The sequence below is a fragment of the Notechis scutatus genome, chromosome 3, assembly GCF_049901735.1.
Source record: "Notechis scutatus isolate UNSWTSFEM ecotype Mainland chromosome 3, rNotScu1.2, whole genome shotgun sequence".
Lineage (NCBI taxonomy): Eukaryota > Metazoa > Chordata > Lepidosauria > Squamata > Elapidae > Notechis > Notechis scutatus.
The window spans coordinates 62,646,663-62,670,288 of NC_142011.1; the positions used below are offsets into that span (position 1 = coordinate 62,646,663).

A 23,626-nucleotide genomic window follows, 5' to 3' on the forward strand; every position below is an offset into this window, starting at 1 on the left:
CAATGATAGGTAATTTAATTGTTGGACAAAAGGACTTAGGAAATCTTGATTGAGTGAATAATTGCAAAGTGCCAAATTGCCCTTTAAAGCATAAAAATCAAAACCATTAAATATTTAGACAGATATATTAATTTATTAAAATCCTGTAACCTTCTCAAATATTTTTTTTAAGAAGAGAGCAAAGTTCTCAACATCTAATTTCTCTATACATAAATTTGCTCCAAAATGGGTTACCTAGTTATGAAAATATATATCAATGAAATAACTTCAAGTCAAACTGTTCTCTTACTGCTTTCAAAACAAATACATTTCTTTAAAATATTATGTGTTTTGCCCATTTTTTTCCAGATTCCTCTGGTGAGCTAGATTTTGACATATTCATTCTTAATAGCGGGATCTTTGAAATCAAGCAATGGATCTTTAATAACTTAGGCTTGATTGATCTTCAAATATGGTTAAAACTGGATTCAATTAATTTAAAATTGGGACATACTTAGATTTGAAAATGAAAAGTTAGTGTTATTAAGAACAGTAAAAAATTAACAGGACAAACATAAACACAAGCAAAAAAGTGTACAAATCAGTATGCCCAAAAGTTATATGGACATACTATAGATTAGAACTTTTGTCTTTTCACCTCCATGTTTTTGATGTTTTTAAGCTCCAAAAATCACATTGTTCAAAGAAATACCTAAGAACAAGAACCCAGAACAACTGTAGAAAATATACTCTGCAAAAGTTTTATATATATCATCTCAAATGGGTCAACAAACAACAAATAATGTACATCCGGTCTGGGAGGTTAATGTGTTGCTATAAGGCAGGCATCATTTGCATTACACACATTCAATAGTTGACATTAAGGAAGGAGAGAAAGGAGATGCAGGGCAAAAAAGCAAGAATAAAACTAAAATTGTTACAAGATGCAAGAATAAGAGGAGGGTTTGCCTTGCCTAGCTGGGAGTTGTATTACCAAGCAACAAATCTGATGTGGGTAAAGGAATGGATAACATTAAGAAACAATAGACTATTGACCTTAGAAGGGCATGACTTGCTGTTGGGTTGGCATGCCTTCCTTTGGTATAAGGGAACTAAAACACAAGGGTATTTTAGAAGACATTATATTCGAGAGGCATTGTTTGTGAACTGGGAGAAGATAAAAAGACAATATTGTTTAAAAATTCCACTATGGATATCTACCATTGAAGCTTTTTCTTATCCAATAATATATAAAAAGGAACAAGCAGTTAGATATGGTGAGATATTGAATGAAAAGGGTGAACTTAAATCTATGCAAGCGTTGGAAGAACAAGGTGTAAAAATGAACTGGTTTTCATATTTGCAAATACAATCTAGATTTGATAAATATTTCAAAACAGAAGGTATCTATGATAAGTTGACTGATTTAGATAAAAATTTGATGGGTACCGATGAATAGGTAATTAAAAAACTTTATGGACACTTATTAGAATTTAAATTGGAGGAAGAACAAGTTAAAGAAAGGATGATTGCTTGGGGGAAAATTTTTGGATATGGGATTGATTTAGAAAAATGGCAAAAATTGTGGCCTCAAAATTATAAAATGACAATGTCAACTGCATATAAAGAAAATCTGTATAAGATGTTTTTACAGGTAGCATCTACCACCGATGAGAATTGCGAGAATGTTTAAGAACAAATCGGATAAATGTTGGAAATGTCATCAGATACCTGGTTCATATTACCATATGTGGTGGACGCAAAGAAATGTTGGACTAAAAATCACACATGGTTGGAAAAAATGATAAAACAACATATAGACTTTAAACCAGAGATTTTTTTATTGGGGATAATACCGGAAATATACAACAAAGAGTTGAAATATTTGATTGTAAATCTATTAACAGCGGCTAGGATTGTATTTGCTAAGAATTGGAAAAACGATAAAATACCTATGTAGGAGAAAGTTATTAAGAAAATTATGGACTGTGCTGAAATGAGTAAATTGACATTTGAAATTAGAGAACAAGAAGATAAACAATTTTATATGATATTGGATTTGTTTTATCAATGGTTGGATAAAAAAGTATGGTAATATAATAGACTAGATAATTTTGTGATAGAAATTTAATAGATTGATATAAAACATAATAAAGACATATATAACCACTGGTTGAAAGTATAGCATAAATTTTAAGATAAAACTTGGAACATCTCGTATAAAATGATGGAATAAATAGTTTAGTCATGGATGATTAATAACTGATAAATATATAAGCATATGTTAGTTCGACAATGTGAAAACTGATATAAATTGTGAGTAAATGATTACAAAAGGATAGCACAAAAGATTTGCAACCAACTGATACACTGTATGCATATAAAATGGAAGATGTTTTTATGTTTTTATGTTTTGTATGTGTATGTTTGTTTTTAAAAATAAAAATTCTTTAAAAAAAAAGGAGCTATGTAAAGGAACCCAGTTTCCAGAAAACAGCTTTCTGTTTGCTCATAAGTTCAGTCAATAAACAGGGAAGTTTTCATGGGAAATTGGTAGAGTAATCAGAAGAGGAAGCTTAAAGAGAAATGGGGAGTGAGGGAATCATGATGTGTACAATGTTTCTTTTCCCGGCTGAAGAAGATCCAAAATACACTTTCAAGTGCAATTTTGTTTTCTTGAAAGAGAGAGTTAAAGGGCTTAAAGCAAATGTTTCCACACCACAACACATCAGTGGAAATGAGAAATTCCTGGACAGGATAATGGACACACAGAAGAGCTAGAAAAGTGAATAAATAGATGGGGTGGTGGTGGTGGTGAACTTTGGCAAAGACAACAGCTCATGTGACCAAAAGAGGAAAAAGGATTAGGAGGCACCCAAGGGTAATTATGATTCACCCTATAAAAGACGATCCACAATTACATGAGCAAACCTTGCTAAAGAACACTAGGGAAAACATATAGTCCCTCCATGGACGTAAGCCAAGAACCTTCTTGAAAAGAAGTGTCTAGTGATGGTGGGTGGTTCTCCACTGAATTGAATTGGGCAGCTACCTGAAATCCCAATGATGTCAGGAGATGAAATTCTTGTAAGCCCTATCTATCCACCTCAGTAAATCTTGCTAATGAGAACCCCAAGAAAGCACACTTGGAAAAGGATCACCTTTAATTTAGGCAGCTGCCAAAGAACTTGACATAAGGCTTACAAAAGAGACCCACACCCACACCCTCAAAACCAACAAAAATGAGTTATTTGGATATGTTAGCAATAAAGCCAAAGAGGTTGTAGGTCCATTGAGAGAAAAAAAAAGTTGTGAATAGTTAATAGGTTAATGGTTAATCACAGAACACTTGCAGTAATTTTTGAGAGAAGACAAGCAAGATTCCAGAAACTTGGAAGTCAGAAAATATCATCCCTGCTTTCAAAAGTAGGGAGAAAGAGAATCTAAAAAAATTATAGACTTGCCAGCATGACATCTATAATGGACAATTTCAGACTTGTCATCAACAGAATGCAAAGTAACTTAAAAACCTTGAGCCTTAATTGGCTTCTCATAAATCTCTCTGTAGAGACCAAGTCTGAAATACTAGTAAAGGGATCAGGCTAGAAACCAAAAGACTGTGAGACGCAAATCCAGCTGGGTGACCATGGGCCAGTCACTCTCTCAGCCACAGAGACCAAGCAATGGCAAACCATTTCTGAAATTTTGTCAAGAAAACTACAAGCAGGTTCAAAAGAGATTCAAACAGATCACAGGAGCCATATCATAATGAATTTAAGAATGAATGTGCTAGAGTTTAGGCTTATTTGACTCCAAGATTCTATATACCAATTTTCTTCATGATACAATACAGTTAACAAGATTCATTGTAAATCTTTCTTTCTGGATTTTCCTCCAATGTTATAAGTTTGACACTCTCAGTAGTCAAGGCAAAAATAACCACACGTAAGCACTGGCTAGGGAGGCATAAATAATGGCTTGAATCGATCTGAAAAATCGTATCTTATATCGTATATCATAATTTAATCTATATACAGTATTTATAATAGGGAGCCAATTTGATTAATGGTTAAGATGCCTATGAGGAAAATACTTAACAAGAGTATTGGGTATGTTTGCTGCCCCATGTTGCATATAAAAAAGATGAGAATAATAGTAATGTGATCCATCTATAAATTGTAACAAGCAGATCAGTTTGCAAGCTGCACGGAATTTAAGACAGATACCAGGTTATTAAAGAAACAGTCTATGTCTCAAGAATCAGACGAATTCACAGCAGGCAGTTCAACGTTAAAGCTGATGCTACCCATAAGACAAGGAACATTAGGTTGCAGGAATTCAGGGCAGGATGCAAGAGCATTGTTTCTAACCAGGGAGAAGGTCTGGAGGATGATGTTATATAGCTCATGGCTTTATTTAATTAGGGGAATTAATGCCTTCGCCTTTCAAAGAGCTGTCCAGAACTTCACTGCTGAGCTACAGTATGTTTAGCTGATGGTGCATTCTGGGATTTGGCACTCTCCCAAGCTCAGCATCTAATCTTAAGTTAGCAGACAACTGTCTTGCGTCTGAATCAATTCTGAAAAGGGACTGACAGCTACTGGTGATTCTTTTCAGCCTCAAATCAAGCCATAATAAACAGCATGTTTGTGAGCCCTTGGATGAACATACTACAATTCAAAGGATCTAGCACTGGCTTGTTGCAAACAAATCATGTCAGAGTAATCTTCTTTTCTTGAGTTACTAGCTTAGTTAGAACAGAAAAATTTCATAAATCTGAGTGCAGCTAAATGCAGCTCAAGAAAAGCCTCTGATAAACTTTCTCATGATATTCTCCTTAACAAAATGGTAAAATAGAGGCTAGATGATAGTAATTAAACAGATTCACAATTGGCTGAATGTACATTGGTTCAGGCTAAATGTCAGGATAAATTTCCTGATTGTATGAAGTATCAGATGGGGAACATTATTGCCACATGAAGTGCTCACCACTTCATGTGGCAATAATGTTCCCCATCTGATACTTAACTGGAGAATTTCAAACAGAGGCTGGATAGTCATCTGTCACAGAAATGCTCTAGTAGATATAACAGCATTGAACAAGAACTAGACCAGATGAAATTGAAAATAGTACATACACTTAAATATTTTATTATTTTTTCATTTACCTGTACATGGACTTCTTTTAATCTTTTATAAATGGATGAATGTTGTTATCCTTTTCTATTTTCTCTTCTGAGGCACCTGCTTTCTATCACTGTATTTTGACATTTACCAATACTGTATAACAAATGCAATAGTATTTACTGAACCCAAGCAATTATACCAGAAAAAACAAACAGCAGCTTAGCACGATCTGCTTTTATTATGTAAAGAATAACTTCCCCTCCAAAGTAACTAGTCTCTAAAGCTTCAGTGCAAAATAGATGTTTACAATGGATATTCCATATCAGCGAACACACTTAAAGAACAATAAATGAATAGTAATATGAACAATTCTTGGATCTGCACTGCAGATATAAAAAGAGATGATTCATTATGTGGATAGATGAATGACCAGCTATTAAAAGAAGCTGAATGAAAGAACATCATATAAGCAAACTGTTGTATAGCAATAGACTATAGGTAATATGTATATATAAGGAGTGTTTGTACACAGTTTGTGAATGATGTTTTTGTTCTGATGTATAAATATATCTTTTTTCCCTGTTACAGCTATTTGCACTGAGAAGCAGTTCAATTACAGGTACAAATGTAGACTTCCTTTGCAGCTTTCTATGAAAAAAAAACTCTCAAAGGACATTCTATCCAAATGCTGGTTAATAGCATAATTTTTGCTCCAACAAAATTATACAAGAGTAAAATTATCCTACGCCTATATTGACCTGAGGTGAGACTGACCCCAATGTTGTTAGCATTCTAGAAGATTAGGAAATCATGGGTTGCCATCAGATCTGAGGATCTGGTAATGTTGGTGACTAAATGACTATGTAGGAAAATAAATGAATTCTTCAGAAGACTGTGTTTGAATTGTTTTAAATGCTTTTATAAAATGTTTGAATGATTTCTGTGGTTACTTTGGTTATTCTTGTACTGTTTGGGGGCCTTTTTAATCTTATAAGCCTCCCAGGGTCATGACAGTCAGATGGGTAGGCATATAGTAATGTAAGTAAGCAAGTAAGTAAATAAGGGCAGTAAGAGAAAGAGGATAATGAACAGAAATATTAAAATAGGGAGAAACTGAAAAAGTAAAAAAAAAAATTCAAAACCTCTTTGGAAGAGAGCATCTGAAATATGATTGTGGGTGATATTGATGAAAAAATTAGCTTGGATACTCATTTCTCCTTTGCCACCATTCCCAGGGAATGGTGGGCAGGAACGATGAAACTTGCATGATGATGGAAGCAAAAAGACTTATGAACTTGTATGCAACATCACAATACAAGTTCAAAAAGATTCACATCATGATGTTACAATGTGCAGTTTATAACATCACACTTTATACCAGAAACCTATGTTTTCCTTCTGGTAGAAAACATCTGCAAACATTTTGTTTTCAACAAAAAACATTGGAATTACAGCGAGTAGCTTCTCCTTGCTTTACACCTTACACAGCTGTTATTCTACAGTTGAGTAAAAAATTAAACTCACTTACTTCACGCTCTTCCTCCTGTTCTTTTCTAATCTGTTCCAAGCGAAACTGCTCTGCAATTTCTCTTTCTTGTGCTTCCCTCTGCAGAACAAGTGATAAATTAAACAGAAACAGAACAGACAGAATTCAAACAGAATTTATCATTTCTATATTTGAATGGTTTACATTTCTTCACAGACACAATACCAATGATTCAGAAAAATATATTTTTTATATCTGATTCTCTCTATTGAAAATGATCTTTCTTTTAGACTCTAAAACTACAGTATTCAGACTCTTTAAAAAATAATGAACAATCTAATATTATTCCCACCATGCTGGAAAATAACCATGAGCCTTATAGGCAAGCCCTGCCAGTGAGAAAAGCATGCATTTTTGGCATCCTTCGGTAAGTCAAACCAAGCATAATGGAAGTCAAAGCAGCATGATCAAAACCATGGATGCTGCTATACAATTTGCCAGAGTGAATTCTTCAAAATCTCTCTCTTTATCTCTACTCTACCTGAGAGATAATACCCAATCAGGAAATCTTCTTAAATGCAGGATCTCACTTTGCACATACTAAATATTTCCTAAGAGAACTTGGTCTCCCAAACAACATATTTCATAGTTCTAATAGTCTGCATAATTTTAAGATCCTCCTCCCATGTTGCCACTGAAGTGGAATCATTTTTATTAATAATTTGTATTTGGAACTCTGTATTTTGATATGGTCTATGGGCTAATCAATAAACTAAACTATTAACTGAACTGGAATCATGTAACTTGCCTTATTTTTACTCCAAGCATTAATCCAACTATCATTAAATTTTTAATAATATTAGATATGATTCTATCATTACTTTTACTTTATTTCTTCTATATGCACGTATTTTTGAGTTCTTTCCCTGTTTGCATTATTGTGGCAGGACTGAACATTATTAGGTTGATTGAGAAAATCAACAGAGGGAGACAATTTTGGATATCATGGAAAGGTAGTAAAGAATTGATTTATTTCTTACTATTGTATTTTTCTACGGTTAAAGTGAAACTAACATTCATATCAAAGGTGATATCAAAGTAAGTATTTTCTGAGAATTTGGGGGATACGTAAGATACATACCATGATAGATTGAAAGCAGCAGAAGGTTGCAGTCTTGTTTTTATTAAAAGAATAACATGGTTCTTTTTCTAGTAACGCTATAATGATTAGTTGAGAAAAGTAGTGCCAAAAGCAATTGCAGCGAAGCAACTTTCACCACTGAAACAGATTCTGTCCAGAAGGAATGACACAATATTATGAGAGTTCTCCAAAAGGAAAACCATGTTTCTCAGAATGTCAATGTGCTGGACACTTTACCTCATCGTCACAAGTGTAAGAGGGCATTGGTGGCTCTTTGAGAAGGGTTAGGAAAGGGACCAAACCCTGGTGATAAAACATGATCTGATTTGGATTAATAATTAGCAAATCTATTTCTTAAGACTAGTCTTAAACATTGCATGTTTTGTAATGACAGACACATACTTTTGCTCTGTCAGCTTCCAGAGAGATTCGGTAAGCTTCATCCTGTTCTCTCTTCACATTTTCTCGGGCCTCGCGTTCATCCTGGGATAGGAAAAAGATAGGTAGATAAACAAAAACTAGCTTGGTATTTCAAAATCAGTATTCACCCAGGTACAAATAGCTGTTTTGGAATACCTACCTGTCCTTTGTTTACAGTATACTAACATTTGGGGAACACAGGTTGAAAGAAAGGAACTGGATAGTCAGTACAGTGTAAGAAATCATTTTTCTGGATATTTGATGCAGGTTTTAAAAGGACACATTAGATTATTTCACATTAAGAAATTTCTCTACCTTGATTTTGACACAACTCCAATCTTTTACTTTGGTATTAACTAGTACACTTTTTTGATGTAAACAAAATTGGTTATCACCAAATCTTAGAGATGGAATCTGGAAGTTCCCAACTAACTCCTACTACGTGAACCGTATCTATACTGAACTTGAATATCCCTGATGGACTGTCAGCCACTGTTTACCTCCAATAAGGAGAATCAATTACTCCAACGAGAAGAATGGCCAACAATGCTGCTTCCTCCCAACCTCCTTTGGCTGTTGATAATTTGTCATTGCTGATATTTTCTTTCCTGGTAAATGCATTGCTCTGCTACAATAATACCATAGCATGCTCTGGCTCCCAGAATCACTTAGCAGATGAACAGCATATACTGTTGTAAATAAATACAGTAACATCTTTAACTATAAAACAAGGTGAAGCTATCTGGAATGCACACTGATCTCAAAGCATAGTCTGAGAAAAGCATCAGAGAGGAGAAAGGTTGGATGGTCCTAAGAATCATATATGTATATCCATTCCAATACCCTGTTTAAAAATAATGTTACATGAGGCACTGGAGATAAATGTAGTGATCCTTGGAAGGTCAGTATACCCGCAGCTTTGCCTTCGGTAACTCTCTGCCCAAAAGAGAGTGGCTGCCAAGATAAACACCGGTGCTTTAAGACTGAACTCTAAGAAAAGTTGTCTAGTGTGATCATACAAAATTAAAACACTTGCACATGCATACACACAACAAAATCATAAAATAAATCAATAAAAAGAGAATAATATGTGTAAGCGAAAATACTTTTTTTTCTTAACTCTGGAACATAAATTCTGTACAGTAGGTGCCAAATAAGCCATCTTAGGGATAATATTCCAGATGGAGAGACTGACAATTCAGGAGGTCTTTACTATAGTTATCGGCCCAAGTTTAGTTAGGGTAGGGCAATCAAACTCAGCCATCATTAAAACAAAACTTCCAATTCAATCAACCAAGATCTGCTTCATTATCTATTTATTGGCTTAAAGGAATGAGACAAAAAAGTTTTTTTTTCTTTTGAAAACATTTGGAGTTCATGCAGTATTCCTATTAATGACTGCACATGGTTTGGCTTTGTACTGAATTTTTGTTGCTATGCCCATTGATTTTTTTTAAAAAAGTTGATTTTATTTTTATTCTCACTGGAAATATTTTTTATTCACCTTCTAAGTCCCACTGAGAACCAGTAATATGAAATTGGAAACTTGGGGAAATTAAGACAAACCTCTGCTCAGCTTTCAAACAAAAATATCTTGTTTTAAATATGCATCCAGAACTCTGAACTCAATGAGGAAAAATAAATAAACATTTGAACTAAGTGAGGAGTAAAAAGTTTAAGGGGAGGGGGAACACATTTAGAGGCATTGGAGCTCCAAATTTATCCCAACTGGAGATAATATTGACAGATGATTTTCTTTTTCAGGCCAACAATTCAACATTTCAGGAGTTCCTCTAGATTTAATTCTTCCATTTTTGGCATTATTCTTTAGTAAAACAGATCCAAAGGGGATGTCAGGAATGTAAAAATATATTATGCATGACTGCCTTGCTATAGCACAAAGATGTGAAATGACACCGCTGAACTCAATTTTAAGTTAACAGTTTCTTACTCAGAGGTACTTTCTCATTAAGTTCATTGTTAGATAATTGAACATTTATTCAAGTCAGAATTATCTATCTAAAATATTTGTATAATTTTTTAAAGGTATGTTTTAATTAAGGTTAGCATTGCACTGCAGCACAAGCAATTTACAGTGCAAGACTTCATCATTATACAACAAGATTACAGACAAAATGGTGATACTCTTTTGTACATGCAAAAATAAATATTTGCATACCACATGAACAAGCTTTCCTTCCAAAGTCCCTTAGTCCCTTGGAGCTTTAGTAAAGGACATATCTCTTCCACTGAGTCTTTACAGTAACAGAGTAAAGCCACCTCTAGTAAAGTTATGCAGCAGCTCTTTGCTTTTTTCCTTTTTATCATCTTCATATGCCATATAGATGGCATTAATCCACTACAAGTTTCATCACTTTTGCTGTATAATTGAGCCATTTTTAAAAAACATATTTTCAGTAGAGCTTAAAAACATTGGTAAATCAATGCATAGCAACAGTCTCTCTTTTTAAGATACAGGAGCAAGTTGTGAAGTATTAAACTAGAATCCAAATTCTTCAAAAATTGGCTTTTTATGGTGGTTATCTTTTCATTTCAAGCAAGCCATAGGCACCTGAGATGTAGTGACCTGTACATGGGAAGAGTTATTTGCTGTGATCCTACCAGGGCTTTGGAACTCCTAATTGAGGATAAAGCAGTTGACTACTTCATGCATTTTACCATCATCTGAAGACGCTTATTATAGCTACCTTTTGACCTTCCAATTTCCTAATGTGATTTCAAATTACACCATCTCTTGGTTTGTGAATAGATTTTCCTTCTTGTTTTTTGCTTCAGTTATTTTTTAGGGGCTGAAAATACTGAGCACAATGCTAACTACCTTAATTTGGGTAAAAACGGGAAGATGTAATGCAGTAATATGGATTACAACAAAGAAAACAAGGAAGCGACCACGCCAGAAGAGGAGATGAGGTAAATGAGCGGGAATTTTAAACAGACTAAGGAATGGGGGGAAAAACTCCTCTCCCTTCAATCTTTCTAATTTACGCTCACTGGCTTACAAGATGGATGAAATTCATCTCTTAAATAGATGGAATTCTGATTTTCATAACTCAGCTGTTCTTTGTTTTACTGAAATCTGGCTTAATCCACAAATTCATAGGGACAACACCATATATGGGGACAACACCAGGATTTCAGACATTTAGATCAGACAGAATTGAAGAGACATCAGGTAAAACAAAGGGTGAAGGATTATGTTTATATATCAACAACAGCTGGTCTCAGGATATAACTATAATATATAAGTTTTGTGATGAAAACTTACAGTCTTTACACATCAACTGCAAGCCATTTTACTCTCCACGTGAGTTCTCCTCATTTCTCCTAATAGCTGTGTATGTTCCTCCATAAGCCTGTGTAAACAAGGCATTATGAACTCTTGCTGGAGTTTTGCTTGCTCAAATTATGGAGGCTGAAGCCAAACACCCAGGTTCCCTTCCCATCATTTTAGGAGATTTCAATCAAGCAAATTTAAGGAAAGAGCTCCCAAAATATTTTCAGCATGTAAATTGTCGCATCAGAGGCAAAAATACTTTAGACCACTGCTACACAACAGTAAGAGTTGCTTATAGGTCTTTACCACAAGCAGCTGTGGGACACTCTGACCACTGCATGATTCACCTTGTACCTGCCTACAGACAAAGACTTAAAACCATTAAACCAACAATTAAATCAGTGAAGACTTGGTCGGATGAGGCAAAGCTGAAACTCCAGGCCTGCCTTGATTGCACTGATTGGAATGTTTTTGAAGATGCCTCTGCAGACATAGTTGAGCTCACAGATACTGTAACATCATATGTTAGCTTCTGCGAAGACTTATGTGTACCAACAAGGAACCTGCAAATATATAGTAACAATAAACCTTGGTTCACAGCTAAACTTAAGCAGCTACGTCGTTCCAAAGAGGAAGCCTACAGAAAAGGTGACAGAATGCTATACAACCAGGCCAGAAACATATTAACAAGAGAGATCAGAGCAGCAAAAAGAAGCTACTCTGAAAAGTTAAAGAATCAATTCTCAACAAATGAACCAGCAAACATGTGGAAAACTCTTAAAAACATCACTGGCTTTAGCAAACCTCCTTCCCAGGCAGAAGGAAATCAACAACTAGCAGATGACCTGAATGTGTTTTACTGCAGGTTTGAAAAGAAACTACAGCCACCTATCTCCACAACCCACATCTCAAACACACCAACAACAGCCAAGCCTCCTACAACTGGCCCCAATCCATTGGGCTCACAACCTCTGGTAATCACAGGAAAAGAAGTGCAAGATCTATTTCACAGACAAAAGCCAGGAAAAGCACCAGGACCAGACAAGATAACTCCTTCTTGCTTAAAAGTCTGTGCTGACCAATTGGCCCCCATCTTCACCCGAAGCTTCAATAGATCACTAGAGATGTGCTATGTTCCTTCCTGCTTCAAACGTTCTACCATCATCCCAGTGCCAAAAAAGTCCTCCATCAAGGAACTGAATGACTACAGACCAGTTGCTCTAACATCTGTAGTTATGAAAATCTTTGAAAGGCTTGTGCTGTCCCACTTGAAAACTATCATGGATCCGCTGTTAAATCCCATGCAGTTTGCATACCGAGTAAATAGATCGACAGATGATGCTGTTAACATGGCTCTGCATTACATCCTACAACACCTTGAATCTCCAAATACCTACGCAAAGGTCCTCTTTGTAGACTTCAGTTCAGCATTCAATACCATCATTCCAGACACTCTTCTAAGTAAATTAAACCAACTAGCAGTACCTGAACACACTTGTAAGTGGATCATAAGCTTCCTAACAGACAAGAAGCAGCAGGTGAAGCTAGGCAGAATCACATCCGATACCTGTACAATCAGCACAGGCCCCCCCCAAGGCTGTGTGCTATCTCCTCTTCTCCCTATATACCAATGACTGCATCTCAAACGATCCATCTGTTAAAATACTGAAGTTTGCTGATGACACAACAGTGATTGGTCTCATTCGAGACAATGATGAATCTGCATACAGACACGAGGTTATACAACTTGCCTGGTGTAACCGGAACAATCTGGAACTGAACACACTCAAAACCGTAGAAATGGTGGCAGACTTTAGAAGAAACCCTCCTATACTACTACCTCTTACAATACTAGACAACACAGTATCAACAGTAGAGACCTTCAAATTTCTAGGTTCTACTATATCACATGACCTAAAATGGACACCTAACATCAAAAACATCATCAAAAAAGCACAACAAAGAATGTTCTTTCTGCGCCAACTCAGAAAGCTCAAACTGCCCAAGGAGCTGCTGATACAGTTCTACAGAGCAATTATTGAGTCTATCATCTGCACCTCTATAACTGTCTGGTTTGGTTCTATAACCCAACAGGACAGACACAGACTTCAGAGGATAATTAGGACTGCAGAAAAAACAATTACTACCCACTTGCCTTCAATTGAGGACCTGTATACTGCACAGGTCAAAAAGAGGGCTGTGAAAATATTTACAGACCTCTCACATTCCGGACATAAACTCCATCCCTCAAAACGACGCTATAGAGCACTGCACACCAGAACAACTGGACACAAGAACAGTTTTTTCCCCAAACACCATCACTCTGCTAAACAAATAATTCCTTCAACACTGTTCAACTATTTACAAAGTGTACACTACTATTACTGTTAATCTTCTCACCACTCCTTATCACCCATCCCTTCCCACTTGACTGTTTCCTAGTATGATTTGATTGCTGATTGTACCCTATGACTAACATTAAGTGTTGTACGTTATGATTCTTGATTCTTAATGAATGTACCTTTTCTTTATGTATACTGAGAGTATTTACACCAAGACAAATTCCTTGTGTGTCCAATCACACTTGGCCAATAAAGTATTCTATTCTGTTCTGTTCTGTTCTGTTCTATTCTAAAAGAGAAAACTTTTCAAAACTGAAAAGATTACTGAAAAGGATGATGAATGAGAAACAGGATCAAATCAACATTTCAGGATTACTAAAATCTACAACAATAAAAGATAAGAAGAGAATATACACGTCCTCCTCAACATATGACCACAACTGAGTCCAAACTTTCTGTTGTTAAGTGAGAATTTGTTAAGTGAGAATTTGTTAAGTGAATTTTGTCCCTTTTTACGACTCTTGCCACAGTTGTTAAGTGAATCACTGTAGTTAATAAGTTAGTCATCTGGTTGTTAAGTGAATCTGGCTTCCCCATTGACTTTGCTTGTCAGAAGATTGCAAAAAGTGATCATATGATCCCAGGATGCTGCAACGGTCATAAGTATGAACCATTTTACAAGCACCTGAATTTTCATCACATGATCATAGGGATGCTGCAAAGGTTGTAACTGGGAAAAATGGTCATAAGCCTTACTGTAACTTTGAATAGTCACTAAATGAACTGTTGTAAGTCGAGGATTACCTGTATTTTCCAAGTCAGAAAAGACGATATCCAGCATGATATGTACTCTCACAAACACTACTGAAGGAGAAAAAGAGGATTTCTTTAAGAAAAAGGAAGTCTTGTTGCTCAGATAAGGAGAATATATGTTTGTATGAACAATACAAATTTACACGCAAAACAGATTTTAGAAGAATCTTATAATTTTTGAGACAAAGTGGATGGGAAAAAGTTTATGTATACAGTATATTTATGTGTGTACCATATGACATAAACATAGAATAAAATCATATCTTAGTTTATGGCAGCAGACCCCCAAAGCCCTACAGAAAAACTATCTAAAGCTTTTTTCTAAGCGGTAGACAATGTGGAGGTAGACAAGTCTCCAATGGGGGATCATTTGAGAGGGCCAAGCTCCACTACTAAGAATCAATGCTTCCAGGCTTTGGCCCTTGATCTTCCAAAATGGAGGACACAACCAGCTGGTTCTCCTGGAATGATCAAAGGATTCAGACTGACTCTATTAGAGAGATGGGGTACTGATGACAACAGTGACCAATCCACAAAAGGCTCTATAGATTTAAACCAGCATTTTAATATAAGCCGTTAAAGCCCTGTTTTTTTTAATCGGAGAGACATTTTCTCTTTAGAATAGTTATGTAGCTATTCTGAAAGAATAATATGGATTCTATATGCAATGGCATAATCCATAGAACAGGTTGAGATAACCCAACAGCATTTGAATTTGAATTAATTTTAATTCTAAATAGAAATGCTATTCTTAGTTTTTCTTTTCGGATTGAGAAAGATTATACTACCAGAAAAGAAAAAGCAAGCTCAGTTTCAGGAATAAGTGTTACTATCATATGTGTGTATATAATTGTCTTTCTGTAGGTTCAATTTTAAAACAAATTCGGCATATTCTAACCAACTAAATACGGCAAATATGAAAACAATTATATTGTCCATATGTTGACATTAACCAGATTACACATTCCATAAAGTAGGGAAGGACTTATTGAATGTTGTTGGACAGCAACCTCCATCATTCATCATCATTGTCATTTTAACTAGGACTGATGGGCGCTGTAGTTCAGCAATATTTGGAGAGCTATATATTGCCCATTTCTACCATAAGACAAAGCACATTTTGAAATATATATTTTGCGTTTCCCAAAGGATAAGAATGTTTCTACTGAGCCACACCTGAAGTTAAACATAGGGCCTGATGTTAATAAAGAGTACATTAAAAAAGACACCCAGTTTGTCTAAACAAAATGCCATCATAGTAAATATTAATTTGATCCTCTAAGATAACAATCTTGTACACATTCTAAATATATAAAGTGTCTATCTTATAGAAGAATCTAGTAAAATTGCATGAATAAAACACATAACTTCTGATTTTTATATTTAATTATTCCAAAATTTAATTTGAAAACTTTTCAGAATTATATATTTTTTAATTGTCACAGCCTATTTCATTCCAAAATGGTTGCCTTCTCTCTGTTGATTAACATGAAATAGTTTTTGTGAGGTATGTCAATATAATTTACAAGTCTCTTTCAGCAGTGGTGGCTCAGTGGTTAGAATGTAGTACTACAAGGATAACTCACTGCTCACTCCGGGACTTCGATTCTGTGCAGCTCAAGGTTGACTCAGCCTTCCATCCTTCTGAGGTCAGATTGTTGTTGGGGGCAATATGCTGACTCTGTAAACCACTTGGAGAGGGCTATAAAGCACTGTGAAGCAGTATATGAGTCTTAAATGCCATTGCTATTTCTTGATGTTATGGTTAATTTTGAACTTTGTACTAGTATTTGTTAATGTTAACTGTAACCAGAATACTGGATGTCTGAAATATTCTCTGGGAAATTCTGGGAAATTCTGAAGACGAGGATACCTACTACTTGATATGGATAAAATATATCTATATCATTTTTTTATTAGCATATGTTTCTCTAAATAAAATAGATATATAGCAACAGCATAGAATTAAAAAAAACTCTTCCAGGTTATGAGCACAGAACTTTAATCACTTTCATATTAGAGTTTCTATTTATCTATAGATTTAATGGTGTGTGTGTGTGTGTGTGTGTGTGTAAGTATTGGAGATTCAATCTTGAAATAGGTAATATAATGCTCTCCAAATATTTCAACTATAAATTCCATACACCCTGATACACTTAAGGAAACTGATTAATAATATCCTATATGCTTTATCCAATAATATATAATAATGATAGAAAACAGTATTAATAATTCTTAAATATTTTTGTTGCTGTTGTGGAGATTGAATGATATAGAAATCACACTAAAATCACAAAAATGATTTTACTCATTGAAATGATTTATGATAAAGCTTTGACTACAACTAGATGGACACATACAGGTAGACAGAAGTGGCAACTGTATTTTCACTATAACTAGTTTCAGTTATTAAATTCTACTTACATATTCTATCGTATTAATTGGCTCACCAGATAATGTGTATGACTTTGAATTACTAAATGCAGACCTATGCGTGAATTATATGACAATTTTCATAAATGTCACTATGCTGAAAGGAGAGACTGCATAGAGAGACTGCCTCACTTCAAAAATGGTGTCCTTTGAACATTATGCCTAAGCAAAGTGAATTCTATAATAACAGTCATACATTGGTGTTTCACAAGTGATTCAAATTGACATTTTTAATTTTCTAAATGAGAACCTTTCCCTAGAGCTAGAATTGTAGATGAGCAGATAAACTGGACTTTTAAAGAAGCAGCTGCTCTATGAAAGTTCTTTGGTTTAAGATCAAAACTGAAATATAATCTGGATTTAATTCATATATGTACAAATATGGACGAGTAGTTTCACCAGTGAATAAATCTGAACATCTCAAAATAAAGGCCCTTACCACTGTTACTTTTCACAACTTAATGATCAAATGATTATCAGGATTTTCAACCAAAAGAATCAAATATTAACTGAGGGGAGTTATAGTGAATACAAATTTTCAGCAAGGTCTTGCAAACAAAGTTTTTTTCCAAGGAATGCAGGATATTTTTCATGAAACTTGTCCTAAAGCCATAATGGTCAAATGTTGCATAACAAGAAAAATAAACACTGTTAGACCTTCCGTTAATTAACTTAAAAATGAGAACAAGTCAAGCCAGCTGTGTAACAGTCAATGCTTTTACAGTAATAAATTTTGACAGTAAAAAAAAAAGAATGCATTATCTAGGTATCGCCAAATGGGTACTGGCAGTACATAGGAACTCCACCCTGTATAAGCTTGTCAAAAAGTGTTACTGTAATCCATTGAGAAGTCTCCTCCTCGGGCAAGGAAGAAAAAAAATGCAAAGGGAGGCTCAAAGTGTTGAATTGTTATACTATTATTTAATCAAGGATCTCTTCTCATTAGTTTTGTATTTGACAAATTCATGCTTTGTTCTTGCCCATCATGTGATGCTAGAGTCATCAATCAACAGTCTCATTAAAAGCCAAATGTAAACAATGAGGTTGTGGAAATGTGTTCTTAACACTGTATGCTCCTCAGTCACAAAAGGCATAATACATGACTGCCATTTCTCTTGGCACTCTCTGCTAGATTTTACCCAGATGAGTAAGAGAAGAGAACATTAAAACTGGCTTCTCTAAGGATATAAACAGTCATTGCCTCTAGCTAAATATCCTCTCAAGGACCTAACTCCTCAGGAAAACATTGTCAAAGTATTAGGAGGTCTCCAAACTTGGCAACTTTAAGACTTGTGGACTTCAACTCCCAGAATTCTGGGAGATGAAGTCCACAAGTCTTAAAGTTGCCAGATTGGAGACCCCCGTATTAAACAAATGAAGTCCACAACCATTCTGCCTAAATGATGGCTATCTTGGGAAGATATTAAAGGAAATCATAAAAAAGATTTGTTTTGTTTGGTATCTTTATAACAATACAGTAGTAAATAGCATTGATTATTATTGCCAGCCTAATCTTACCTCTTTTTTCTAAAAAAAACCTTTCTTATATTTTAGGAAAGCTATACACAAAATGCCATAACGATTTAGTGGATTCCAAATTCAAAAACTATACTCAAAAAGTGACTGTCAATGGTTCTTCAACATACTGAAGTGAGATATCAAGTGAGTCACTGAAAATTTTGGTTCCATTCTTCAGTATGAATTGGCTAAAGAGATTGCGGGAATATTTATCAAATTTGCTGAATCACAAAACTAAGTGGAGTAGTTAATGTCCCAGAAAAAGAAATAAAATTATAAATGATCTTGAAAGATTAGATAATTGTAATGAATGAAACTTAATACAGACAAGTGCAAAGTTCTTTATTTAGGAAGCTAGAAAATGAAGATATTAGATAGGGAATATTTGGCTTGATAACAATTTGTATCTAAAGTTTCTTGGACTAGTAATTGACTGAAAAATGAATATTAATCAGCAATGTGATATGATTACAGATACCACAAAAGCAATAAGCTGCATCAATACAAACATGATTTCCAAATTACAGCAAGTATTAAATCCATTTATGCAGCATTACTGAGTTTGTGTCCAGTTCTGGTAACCACTATTTAGAAGTAACCACTTTAGAGAAAGACAGACAATAAGGAAGATTAGAGGACTAAAAACAATGTCCTATGAAGATCAAAGAAGCTGTGGACATTTAGCTTTGAAAAGAGAAGATGAAGGAGGATATGACAGCATTCTTTAAATACCTGAAAGGATGTCACACAGAAAAAGGTCAAGACCTATTCTCTATTGTCACAGAGTATGGGATGAAGAATTAAGGATTTAAATTACAGGAAGGCAGATTCTCGAATGAATCTGAATTTAACATTCTCATCACAAAAACAGTTCAACAGTGAAACAATTACCCAAATAGATGGGTTGATGCGCTCACCATTACTGTTGAAGCAGATGTTAGACAACCATCTCTTGGGGATTCTTTAATTTAGATTCCTATTCTGAGCAATGGTTACACTCAATGGTCTAACTGGCCCAATTTAAAACTGTGATTCTCTCATTTGAGACAAATAATTGACATTCTGGTGGAATCATCTCTTCTATTCATGCTTTCTATACATGCAAAAGCATGAATAGAAGAGATGATTCCACCAGACTGTCAATTATTTGGAAGCCTGCACTCACAAACAAAAAAATCTCTACACCACAAGCCAGGCAAACACCTGGGCACAAACAGATGCCCCGATACCTCCAGCTCAAACACACCCCAACCAGGCACCCAGACGAAACCCAGCTTCCTAACAAATGATAGCCGTCCATTTACTCGGAGCCAAGCTGCACTAAAAGCCTCCAATACAGGAACACAATGTTGCCAGCCAACCAAGACAAGAAAAGCCACAAAACAGACAGAAGATATTAGAAACACCAATCAAGCAGAACACAGCAAACTCCAAGACCAATAAAGACAGACCAAGACTCCCAACCAATCAGGATGAAGAAAAAACCATTCTGGCACAGCAGTAGGCTAGCCCCAAATTTAAAACTGAAACAACTGTAAAAGTCTGACTCACAGACGAACACAATACAGAAGCCTGATGATGGCAGGTGAGATTCTGCCGAAACGTTGCTACAATTTTAAAAGCACAACTATAATGACGTGGGAAAATACCCAAACAAAGCTGAATACCATACATGTAAGTACCCGCGAAAACTTAAGAAAACAAATACAAATATACATATATACAGATACACATGCACACACACACACACACACACACACACACACACACAAATATACATTTGAAATTACAACAACATTGAAAAAGTTGATTTATGACAATTTTTCACTTACAATTATCAGCATCCCACATGATCAAAACTCAGGTGCTTGGCAACCGGCATGTATTTATGACAATTGCAGTGTCCTGGGGTCCTTTTGCAAGCAAAGTCAATGCGACAAGCCAGATTCACTTAACGATGTTATTAGCTTAATGACTGAAGTGATTCACTTAACAATTGTGGCAAGAGGGTCATACAATCGGGCAATTTTGGGCTCAATTACACATACACACACACACACATACATAGAGGGGGTGTTGTTGTTTGGTAGTTTGTACAGATTTTCTTCTTAGTTTTGTATGGATACTATTTTCATTTTTCTTTTGGGGTTTTCATTTACTTTGATTATGTTGATTTGCTTCCCAGAGTCACAATTTGTAAGAGGAGTAGCTATAATCTTTTAAAATAAATTAAAAATAAACCCTTTCAAGAATACTCTTAAGTTCTTCATAGACCTTAGAGGCATCTTTAGAAATGAAAAAACAACAGCAACCCTCTGGATGGCTGCAATCCCATGTTTTGTGCTGAAATATGCCTCTCCCCTTGGCAAAGTGGATGAGAGCATCTCGGGGATAAAGGTTAGGGAAATGATAGAGATTAATTTCATCATTTAGTCTTGTGGTAAATACAAGTTTTTAACTAGATACATATTCCACAGTGTTTAACTAGATACATAATCCACATATTCCAACATTTTATGGTAATCTTTATGGCATAATCCAATTATGCCACTAGCAAAAAAAAAATTTTGTTTCATCCAGAGATAAATGATGATTACAGAGAAAAGAAAATATAGTCCTGTAGTCTAATAATTATTGTTAGATGATATCATGTTAATTATTAAATGTTACGCTGATGACTTGCCAATGGCTTATTATGTTTGAAGAGTTTTCAGTCTTCAAAAGCAGAATACCAAAATTTAAAGTTTGTGTCCTTTGTTTATGTGTGTGCGCACGCGTGTGTGTGTGTGTGTGTGTCTTATACACCTGAAATATCTTTTGTTTCTCTAAAAGCTCTGTGTTGACTTTAAAAATATACTAAAATCTTAGAAGAATTTTCTGTTTATCTTGTGGTTTATGATGACTTACTCTGGTTATTAAGAAAACAGTAACAGAAACCGGAATTTGTATCCTGCTTACTATTGTCACATTTTGAAAGAAAGTTCATGTAAATGCATTAAGACCTGCTCTAGAAAAAAAATGCTATTTAAACAGGAGATGTCAGGAACAAAATTTACAAAAGTGTTACATGTGAACTAGTATGCTACTAAAAATGGTTTCACATGCCAACGCCTCTTCTTAAGTACACAGAGCATAGATTGGGCTGTTAGGTACTATATTTGTCATGTTATTTTACCTAGAGAATTATAGTTCTCTTAATGACATTGAGAGAGAGAAAAACTAATGCATTCATCAAAAATCCTAGACATGGAATTCAGTGAGAGACAGCATGTTTTTGTTAACTGTCAAGTATCTCTTTCTGTATTTCCATTATAAATGAAATGGCTCATAGCTTCCCAATTACTTGGCAGACTAGGTGGCTGGTTGGAACTTCAAGTTCAGGTTAACAGTAGTTACAAAAAGCACCTGGATGTCATAATTCAAGGCTGAATTGTGTATTATGAGAAAATAATGCCATAAAAAGGTCTGCAATCATCCCCATTCAGTAAGTTATACAGAAATAAGAAACAATAATACAGGTAGTCCTCAACTTATGACCATAATTTATGTTGCTAAATGAGACATGGTTACACTCAATGGTCTAACTGGCCCAATTTAAAACTGTGATTCTCTCATTTGAGACAGAGCCAAGCAACACTTCTGAACCAAACACATTAGACACAAACTGTAGTTTTAAGCAGTAATACTCAATGAATGCCATATTATTTTTATGAAAAATATAGAATTCCAGTTGAGAATAGCTTAAAGCAGGATTCAACCTTCTTTTTTATTTGCTTTGTTATATGCAAATCTCTTCATCACTCTATTCCCTTTCTATGCAGAATACACAAGGGAAGGAATACTGACAAAAATATTACAGATATGTAAAGGAAAAACACAAAATAGGTAAGTAAAAATACAAGTAAATGAGATTCACCAAAAACCATACATCACTATATCTTTCTAATCTCATAAACTGTTCATGTTTCCACCATGATAATATACCACTTTATGGGGGTCTCATTCTCCCTTGTTGAAGGCCTGGATGGAGAGCCAAGTCTTCGTGTCTATTCTTCTAAAGAACAGCAGGATCTAGAGATGGATTTTTAATCAAAGGAACCAAGAGAGCACCAACTAGGCAGGATCAAATTGTCTGGGCAGATATTAAAGGGAAAAGACGGTCCCTCAAGTAGGCAGCCCCTATGCCAATTGTGCTCTGCTGATGACACCACTCCGATAGCTGAAAACGAAAAGGATCCGCAAGCTCCACTAATAATAATCAAGCAGCACAGTGAAAAAAATGCGACTAAGATTAAATATAAAGGCAACTAATGACATCAGGGACAATAACCAACCTCAGAACTGACAATGAAGATACTGGAAGAGTGATAGCTTGTGTCCTATAAATTCATCTTATAACCTAGCAGAAGGGCTTTCTCTGTGACTGTTTTTTGGAATGAGCTTCCCCCAATGTTAAGCTGTGAAGACCTGGCTCTTCTTCTGTATATTGGGCAAGACTGGTAAATGAGCTTGTTTTGTGATATAAATGCCTTAGTACCACTATCCTCAATTCATTTATTTATATAAATATTTATACACACACACAGACATACATATATACACACACATATATATGTATACAGTATATACACGTGTGTGTATGTAATATATATGTGTGTCTATATATATATACATATATGCCTATATACATATAAACATACACACACACCAATACAAAATTGAAATTACAACAGCACTGAAAAAGTTGATTTATGACAATTTTTCACACTTACAATTATCAGCATCTCCACATGATCAAAACTCAGGTGCTTGGCAACTGGCATGTATTTATGACAGTTGCAGTGTCCTGGGGTCCTTTTGCGACCTTCTGGCAAGCAAAGTCAATGCAACAAGCCAGATTCACTTAACGATGTTATTAGCTTAATGACTGCAGTGATTCAGTTAACAATTGTGGCAAGAGGGTCATACAATCGGGCAATTTTGGGCTCAATTACACACACACACACACACACAGTCAATTTTGGGCTCAATTACACACACACACACACACGTACACACACACAGAGCGGAGT

General features: G+C 35.1%; 1 protein-coding gene across 1 annotated transcript in view; it reads right to left on the reverse strand.

The window, feature by feature from the left end:
* The window catches only part of FAF1 (Fas associated factor 1), a 200,409-nt gene that overhangs the window by 15,264 nt on the left and 161,519 nt on the right, over nt 1–23,626 (reverse strand). Inside the window, exons 16-17 of the mRNA XM_026665839.2 lie at nt 8,136–8,216; nt 6,635–6,712 (exon numbers count right to left, since the gene is read on the reverse strand). Coding sequence (XP_026521624.2) covers nt 6,635–6,712; nt 8,136–8,216 — 159 coding nt within the window. The remainder of the gene's footprint in view (nt 1–6,634; nt 6,713–8,135; nt 8,217–23,626) is intronic.